Source organism: Castanea sativa, chromosome 4 (genome assembly GCF_040712315.1).
Source record: "Castanea sativa cultivar Marrone di Chiusa Pesio chromosome 4, ASM4071231v1".
NCBI lineage: Eukaryota > Viridiplantae > Streptophyta > Magnoliopsida > Fagales > Fagaceae > Castanea > Castanea sativa.
In genome coordinates, this window is record NC_134016.1 from 37,149,278 (window position 1) to 37,158,892 (window position 9,615).

The 9,615-nt window shown below is 34.9% G+C and overlaps 1 protein-coding gene and 1 long non-coding RNA gene across 2 annotated transcripts; both read right to left on the reverse strand.

Moving 5' to 3' along the window:
- Positions 1 to 998: 998 nt before the first annotated feature.
- On the reverse strand, positions 999 to 2,798 carry LOC142630714 (mini zinc finger protein 3-like). Its single transcript, XM_075804747.1, has one exon. It carries the CDS (start codon positions 1,532 to 1,534, stop codon positions 1,247 to 1,249), a length of 288 nt encoding a protein of 95 aa, XP_075660862.1. The 5' UTR covers positions 1,535 to 2,798; the 3' UTR covers positions 999 to 1,246.
- Positions 2,799 to 6,134: 3,336 nt separating this feature from the next.
- LOC142631056 (uncharacterized) lies at positions 6,135 to 8,130 on the reverse strand. The gene is made up of 3 exons (XR_012843499.1): positions 8,070 to 8,130; positions 7,786 to 7,840; positions 6,135 to 6,232 (listed from the first exon to the last, which is right to left on the reverse strand). It is a non-coding gene; the product is annotated as an uncharacterized LOC142631056 (long non-coding RNA).
- Positions 8,131 to 9,615: the final 1,485 nt, after the last annotated feature.

Consider the following 9,615-nt stretch of genomic DNA (forward strand, 5'->3'; position numbering starts at 1 on the left):
TTTATCTTTCTGATAAGTTCCACTCACCACTTAAATAAAATAAAAAACTGGGTCACTTCTACAACATTAAAAAATTTGCTGCGTGAGCATATATAGTTGCCTTTGAGTAATACTACATATTAAATAAAAATGTGGCCATAGCATGATTGGGCATGTGGGCCTTCCTGGATATTATATTCCAAATACCAAATGATTGTTGCAAAGAGAAACCATCTTCAATCAAGAAAGAGGAATTCTCACAATTTTTGGCTTCTAGAAACAATTAAAACTCACCGAGTGTTTCATTCAAGTTTGCTAGACATAACTGAGTATCCCAGTTTTCATCACTGCATTTCTCTTAGAACTTAAATTGAGATAATATTATGAAGGAAAATTAAATGGAGTAAAGAAGGATATTGAACTGTCTTATTAACTTAGGGTCCCATGCCTGATATGTAAGCTAGCTACTCAGAATTATTTGCTTTGATAAGGTGTTGAAGAAAATTCCATTTGCTATAAAGGACTTTGTTTTGGTTAAATGAGTTATTGGGTGACATAAGTTAGTTTATATCGGTTGAAGTTCCTCCTTTCCTGTCTATTCGTGTTTAATCTTCCTTACTTGCATATTAAAAAACCAATGGTAATCATTATTAGACAACTTAAAAAACAAAAAAATAATAATAGTAAAGAGGGAAAAAAATAGACAATTCATGCATCAGACGCTAAAGAATAAAGAACCATATTTAATTTGGAAATTGTACATCTATAATTTTAGAGACTATATTTTGGGAGGAATAGCTAACTTTAACAAATTTAATATAGCCAAAAATGGTACCTCCATCTCTTTCCTTTTATTCTTCACATGTATACTTTTGTACCAATACAAACAATCTCAAAGTTTTCATCTTCCTTCTAATATAACCAACAAAATTTGGCTACATTCTTACCCTTCTTTTTCCTTTCCTTGGAGTAGGACTTGGGCTAAGATGATAAGAGAAATAAAATGAAAAGAAACTATATTCCCCTGAAGAATGAAGTACTTGTAGTTTGATTTCTCAATTGATGTCTTAACCATCAAATTATATATAATACAATACTTAAAAAGTTTGATTTTCTCTGACAAAAGAGTCATACGATCTGTTGATGAGGATTTGCAACAGCAATTTGTTCTATTATGATAACAATCGGTAAAATGATAAAATCACACAAAACACCTTCTAGCTATTCACACATACAAAAGGGCTATTATATCTCTATATAAAGTTATCTAATCATTGAAAGTAGGTGGTGAATACTCACAAACTACCTCAGTTTCCACTTCTCTTCTATGGAAATTCCGGTGGCAACCACAAGCAGCACACAGAAGCGCACCATTTGTCCCTTCATCTCCACTTGCCATGAACTCTCTGCACCCATCCACAGCATAGCCACCAATATTTGCCGCATGATTCTTTTGGCACTCAACATACCTAACAGTTCTAACCATTGAAGATGATGTGGTAGAGTTCCTCCCTCCTGTGCAATCTTTCTTCATTACTACTTGCCGTTTCTTCATCCTCCAAAACCCTAGCTGATTAATTTAGGAAACCCAATTCTTTGATCTTTATAAATAGTGGAAATGGGTGCCCGAATTTTTTTTTTTTTGGGCTTCCACTTTATTCATCCAAACTAGATGATAAGTAGAAGAAAATGTTTGCTCTTTTTTGGGGTACCTAACCCTAACCCTAGATGGTATATTTATATGGCTGAGTGGTATACCACTAGAACACAGAATGAGGTCATGCTCAGGCTATTTTTAACAATTTTTCTTTTCTTTTCAAGACCTATGGGTTAGAGCATGTATTGGATTGACCTGAAAATTTTATTTTGTTGAACAATAAGGTGTACCACGTCACCAAAACAGTGCTTCCATTATTCTCTCAACAAAAGGCAGGTTTCTGTGGGTCCAAACTGATACTTAAAAGACAGGTCTTTGTGGCCCTTGCCACTGTTACACCAACTCTTGTCTAATTCTGTCTAATTACCAAAGAACTTTGTACAGAAAATTGATAAATATTTTAGAGAAGAATTGAACTTCATGACCAAATGCTAAGAACCTTTTAGCTTTTATTCATGCATAACCAACTCACCAAAACACTAGCTAGCGATCAAAAATACCGCACGGTCAATCACTATTACACATACCCAACAACAAAACAGCGAAACCATCAAGCACAGAAGTTATCAAGACAAAACTCAGAATGAAACACACATGGGAAATTACAAAATCCACCTAAAAATCCCATCCCATCAAACCCACCCACCCGCAGATAAGCCAAAGCACCCGAGCAATTAGGCTGGAGCTGGATCTTTCTTAAAGATTTTACAATAATGAGCTCCCTTGTTGCTTTTACCTGCCATCAGCAAAACTATAAAAGACAACGCAAAACCAATGGTGACCAAATTGAGATAAGAAGAAGGGTGAGGGAGAATTGTGAAGGTTGAGAAGAGAGGGGAGGGTAGTGAAAGAAATAGAGAGGCTACTAGTGGTGTTCCTGGCAATGATTGGCAATGCCGACGGTGGCCATGAGAGCAAAAGGGCCATAATTCTTTTGAAGAGAGAGAGAGAGAGAGAGAGAGAGAGAGAGATAAGAGTTCCAGAATGGCAGGGGAGGTGACTGATTGAATCATAGGAAATGAAAGGGACAGGTTGGGTTTCACCCGACCCGTCGCAGTTAAAAACCCTACCCATTTGGTTTCATACTTTTGTTAACAATGGACTTGGGTTCAGTGGGTTCAAGTGTCCAACCCAATCTTGCTGCCTAACACTCAGAAAAAAGAAAAAAGAAAAAAGAATAAAAAAAAAGAGAAGGTATCTCGTGAGACATTTTTTGTAGGTGAAATTTGTGTGTAAAATTCAGAGAGAGAGAGAGAGAGAGAGAGAGAAGTCTTATAAAATGGTTTCATAAGATAGTTTTTGTATCTAAATAGATTTATTATTTTGTATAATGGTTCATGGTTGTATGTAACTTTTTTTTTATATGACATGAATATCACAATTTTATAAGTAAATCCTCACATGCGAGAAAATTTTCTCATGATATACTCTCTCCTTGTAGAAGATACTTCAAATAAGTTACACATAATACCACATCCATTAAAAGGCCATGACCCAATTTTTTAAAATTACCACAAATGCCCCCAATAGCTTCTAGAAATTACCAAACAGCCCATAATTTTTAGAAATCATGTAAGAGTCATTAACAACCTTCAGAATTACCAAAATACTCCAAAACACCATTTGCATTTCACCAAATGATATCTCTAAGCCCCCTCCCCATTGGAATCACCAAAATCACCGTAAACCCCAAACTTCATCGAAATTCCCCTAATATTATTTAAATCATCAAATTAACCCAAAACTCCACTAAAATGATTGAAATGCTCCTAGGATTACAAAAACCACCAAATTAACCCAAAATCATGCCAGAATAATCAAAATGCCCCTAAAACCTGTAAAATCATCAAATTAATTCTAAATCGAGCCAAAATGATCAAAATAGCCTTGAGATAATTAAAATCTCTAGAATATCCTAATTTAATTGAGATCAATTTCAACCCAACACAAACTCCCTGAAACCCTCAAAGGGACTAGATTAATCATAACTACCACCAAAATTACTAGATTACGAACACTACCTCCAAACTTGTTAGACTAATTCCAAAACACAAGTTGCTGGATTGCCTCTATTTTTCATAGAAATTTTGCAAATGTCCCAAAAACTTCTTGAAACAATCCAATCGGCCTCAATTTTGTTGAAAGTATATATTGAAAAAAAAAAAAAAACCCCCTTGGTCCACACTACATTATTTGAATTTCACATTTTCAAAATAGATTTACAAATTTGGATCACACACACGCCCTTTTTGCCCCTATCTTTATGATCATTGTATGAATCAAGCTTATGTGTTATGTGGATTAACCCATATGGGCTTTTATTTTATTTTATTCTAATTTTTTGTTAACAATTGCATTTGAACAAGTTCACCTTTCACTCAATCGAAAGCTAGAGTGGAAATTAATTCTAAATCGAGCCAAAATGATCAAAATAGCCTTGAGATAATTAAAATCTCTAGAATATCCTAATTTAATTGAGATCAATTTCAACCCAACACAAACTCCCTGACATCCTCAAAGGGACTAGATCAATCATAACTACCACCAAAATTACTAGATTACGAACACTACCTCCAAACTTGTTAGACCAATTCCAAAACACAAATTACTGGATTGCCTCTATTTTTCATAGAAATTTTGCAAATGTCCCAGAAACTTCTTGAAAGAATCCAATCGGCCCCAATTTTGTTGAAAGTATATATTGAAAAAAAAAAAAAAAAACCCCTTGGCCCACACTACATTATTTGAATTTCACATTTTCAAAATAGCACTACAAAAAACGGGGTCTATAGACGCGTTTCAAAAACGCGGCTATAGACCCCGAAAACGCAGCTATATCCTATAGCCGCGTTTTCTAGAGCCGCGTTTGTAAACGCGGCCTAAGCGGCGCAGCAACAGACCCGCGGGGTCTGTAGCCGCGTTTTTAAAAACGCGGCTACAGACCAGACCTGAAGCCGCGTTTTTAAACCACGGCTATAGTCAGCGACCTATAGCCGCGTTTTTGGAAAACGCGGCTACAGACCCGCTTGAGCCGCGGTTATTAACGCGGCTACAGGCTGCAGACTATAGCCGCGTTTATAAAAAACGCGGCTATAGCCCTCTGTCAGTTCGTTTGCCAACCTTGCATAGAAACTATAGCCGCGTTTTTAAAACGCGGCTATAGCTTCTCTTTTTTTTTTTTTTTCCCTGCCCTCTTTTTTGGCTGTTTTTTCGCTGTTATCAGAACTGAAGAATTTTTCCCTGCTATCACAAGTTTCCAACACAACACAACCATCCAAAATAAACAAGTTCCAACACAACACAAGTTTCCATGGAACTAAGTATATACAAGCAACATATGTATGTAGAATCAATTTCAATGGAATTGATGTCATAGCAACTAAGTCATACATAGAGAAGCAAAAACTTGCATGCTAGAATTGAATTCACAGACCATGTTGCTGTTCATTGCTCTTGCTATCTTTTTCATTGCTCAACGAGTTAGTGTTTTTTCCATGCATGTACTAATGAACAGTTCATTTGTCTGAATTGTTTTTGAAGCTTACCCAAAGATGAATTGTTTTTGCAGTGTTGGTGTAAAATTGCCCACTGTGGAGGTGAGATACAAAAATTTGCGTGTGGAGGCTGAATGTGAGGTGGTTCACGGCAAGCCCTTTCCAACACTATGGAATTCTCTTAGAAGTGTACTCTCTGTAAGTATTTTCATTTTTGGAGAGTAATTCAGAGTTAGATTTATGGATTTTTAGCTTTGACATAGAAGTTTTAAAAAACAAAAAATAAAGATAAAAGGCATCATGGGGTATAAATATGCAAATACACATGCATGTTTGTGTGTCTCAGTATGACCATTTTAGAGCAAAGAAAATGGGATTAATTTTTGTCATTTGTTATATTTTCATACTTCTATGTGATTTTCATAATTTTTGTCATTTGTTATATTTTCATACTTCTATGTGATTTTCATAATTTTAGGATTCCATTTTCTTGATTCATACTCTGTAAGTATTATCATAACCAAGAAAACCTGGGTTTTCTGAATCTTGCTGAATTGCAAAACCTACAATTTATGAATAGTTTAATTTTTTATTTTTTAATCTACAATAAAAATATATTGCAGTTATAGCTTATTATATAACAGGTATGAATATTGGAAAATCAAGATTGTCTTCTTTCTAACTTAACAGGCATTCACTAAGCTGCCAGGTTCAAAGGCAAGTCAAACCAAGATAAGCATCATCAATGACATTAGTGGTATCATAAAGCCAGGAAGGTAAGCTATAGCCTATATACTGAAATAATTGAAATGGAGTTCCTCACTTTGTTTTTCTGTCTTTATATCTTCTTTAAATAGTATCTTTCTTGCAGGACATTTCTAAGTGGTATCATATACAGAAATTTTATTAAGTAAAGAACTTTTGTACGATTTAAATTGGGGTATTAAGGAAACTTTGAGGACTGGTAGTATATTGTTTACATATGTGAGGGACATATGTAAAAAACACTCACCTGAGCACTGATATTGGCTCCATGGAAGGTCTCAAAAAATCTTTCTAGGTTGTCTTTTCCTGGCTGTCTCAAAAACATGGAAAATGGTATCTGCCACAATACATGAACAATTATAAATTACAGAGGATACAACAGGAATTGGCATTTCACAAATCTGTAACAAATAACAAGCTAAACCAAAGATCAAAACCAACATGCATTTAGCATGACTTTGAAAGAGAGTGGAAATGATAAGGCTACTAAAGACGTAAACCAGACAGGATAAGAAAAGTAACTCAACCCTTTAATTATTATTTTATTTTTTTTATGAGAAGCTGACAGAACATTTAAGCTAGAAACTATGTTACCTAAGTAAATTTTAGAATTATACAGAAGCATTCAAAATTCATGGTGGGAGTAAAAAGGGAAGTTCACACCACACATGAGGAGGAGAGAGCTTCCATAGCAGAACCTAGGAGACTTATAACTAATACTTGAGTCCCAATACCCAAGGATACAACATTGCACATTTCTAAAGATAAACTATAGAAAAGGCCAATTAAAGAAGACCTTAAAGTTAAATTCTTTCATCAGTAGTGCTGCTGCTGCACCATCATCCTACACACAAACACCAGGTACTTATAGTGAGAATTTCGTAGGAGCTCCCCTTGGTTCAAATCTCTTCCTTTCATTTCTAAATCCGAAATATTGGTGTTAACACACACACACACGAATTAAAAATTAATTTCAAATGTACGCATTAACCATCAATTTTGTGTGCACATTCACCTTGTTAATTAATAGTAATCATACTAAGAATGCATAAGAATAATTTACTTTATATCATTCCAATTTCAATCATGTACCTTTATTAAGAAGGGCACAATAATAATTTATTTGATATCATTCCACTGATCAATTCTCTCTAGTAAGTACAGATGATGTAAAATACATTTTTTTTTGTCCTCACAACATTTTCCATATCCCAATCAAAGAGAGCAAATGTAGGTTATGGGCTTACACCTTTAAAACTTTCATCTACTCCTCTTATTCTCTTTACTCGGGAAAATAAGGCTATAGTATAGTCTTGGAATATGGGACCCTTTGATAGCAAAAACAACAAGATTCTTGCCATGTCACTTTTTATATTGCTCTTCTTAGTTATCGTGTCTGAGAGGGGGGGGTGGGGGAGGGGGGGGGGGGAAGGGGGAGGAGGTGGGTGGGGGGACCTTGGGTAATTTGAAGCATGCTAGGCATAATTCTTAGGGTAATGTTCAACAAGGGTTGAAGAATGCTTGGAATAATACAAATCTGTAACCATCAATTTTGTGTGCACATTCACCTTGTAGTAGCTTAGTATATATATGCTTTATCAGAGGCATTTCAAATAGATTTGTTATTAGGTAGGAAATGATCTCACAAGCACCAAAGGCATGAAATAAAGGGAGGAAGAGCCCTATTTCTTTTCCATTCTGCCACAAGTTGCATTTCATGTAGTTTCTTTTATTTTTCCCACTCTATGTAAGGGAGAGTGTGCAAACAATTGTCAAGTAACTAAATTCTCCATTTCCTAACCATTTAAAAATTTGGGACAGTTGGTAATTTATCAATTTCAAAGTAAAGAATTGTAAAAAAAAAAGAATAGTTCTCCAGAGATGTAGTACCTCTGTTGTGCCCGAACCAATCTTCCCGGAAGGTCTAACCTCTGTACTCTTATTTCTGTTTCAAAGTAAGAGAACAAATTATCTGTACAAATCTCCATATGAGGCAAAAATGAAAGAAACAATCAACTAAGTAGCTGAATGGAATAGCTATTAATATTAATAGTTTATTACATTACAAATCATCACAAACATAATTAACTTAGACCAAAAATAAACCCAGAAAACGCATTTACACATTATATAGGAACTTTGCAAACTTAGGGCTTCTCAAAGATTGAACTTACAAAATGGAGATAGGCTTGACAACACCATATAAGGACTCAATAATTCTAGCCGATCCTCCACAAATCTGCAAACAAACAAAAGCATTTCAATTAAGATTTGACTATGATAGAGAAACGAAAAGAGAAATAGCTCTGTTTGGTTGTTGAGAAATAAGGGGAAAAAAATAATAAGAATCTCGTTTAAAAACAATATTTCCCATCATTTTTTCTGGGGAACCAAACGGAGGATTGATTCAAACCCACCTGCAAATTGACGGATCCATTGACAGTGAGACGAACACCATAGTGAGAAATGGAAGAAGAAGATTTTACTATAATTTTTCCCTCCAGAGGTTCCTGAAATTCCAATACTCATCTTTTTAGAGAATAGAGAGTCGTTGAAGGGCTTCGAATAGATTTTGGGTTTGGGCAAGTGAGTGAGAGAGAGCGGGTGGAGATGATTTAGGGTTTTTTGTGATCTGATTTAGGGATAGTTTTTTTTTTTTTTTTAATTTATACTAAATTTTGAAGCTGCGTTTAATGAAACGCAGCTTCAACATTTAGGAGCTGCGTTTAATGAAACGCAGCTTCAACATGTCTGGAGCTGCGTTTCTTAAACGCCGCTCCAGAAATAATGAAAAACAAGAAAAAAGAATTCCCTAGAGCCGCGTTTCTAAAAACGCGGCTGAAATCCTACCAGCCAAACGCAGCCTCAGCACCGAAGAACGCGGCTTCAGTGCGGGTCTATAGCCGCGTTTACTAAATGCGGCTATACGTGTTTCCTGGAGCTGCGTTTTTCATAAACGCGATTCAAAACCCCGGTCTGTAGCGGCGTTTTAGAAAAACGCGGCTAAAAAACGCGGCCCAAAAGCGCGTTTTTTGTAGTGTAGATTTACAAATTTGGATCACACACACGCCCTTTTTGCCCCTATCTTATGATCATTGTATGAATCAAGCTTATGTGTTATGTGGATTAACCCAAATGGGCTTTTATTTTATTTTATTCTAATTTTTTGTTAACAACTGCATTTGAACAAGTTCACCTTTCACTCAATCGAAAGCTAGAGTGGAATTTCATAGATTTTATCCCCTAAAGATTGTTTTGTAACTGTGGTGGAATATATTCAATTTCAACTCATTAATTGATAGAAATTGTTGGTGACTCATTAATCAAGCTTATGTCATTTGTTTCTTCTCCTATGTTATTTCTTTCTTTTTTCATTAAAAAAATGTTGTCTTATTCTTTCATCTAGGGGGTTTTCTCAAATATCTAAGCAGAAAAAAATCGAGGTCTCTAAAACCCTAAGAACATCAATGAATAAGGCTGAAAGAAAATTAGGGCAATTACAAATCTTAATTTTTTTACATCCAAAATTTAAAAGACTTTATAGACTAGGTTAACAGCACCTTCCACTTTTATATATATATATATATATTTATATATTTATTTATTATTTTTTTTTTTTCAATTTTCTTTTAGATGATGAGGTTTAAACTTTGGACGACTCTTTCATTTGGTTCTAGATTAATGGCTCTTCACAGGATGAACACTTTTTTTTTTTGATAG

Excerpts from the sequence above, each read along its gene's own strand:
- LOC142630714 (XM_075804747.1), bottom strand. The coding sequence starts at position 1,534 with ATGAAGAAACGGCAAGTAGTAATGAAGAAAGATTGCACAGGAGGGAGG.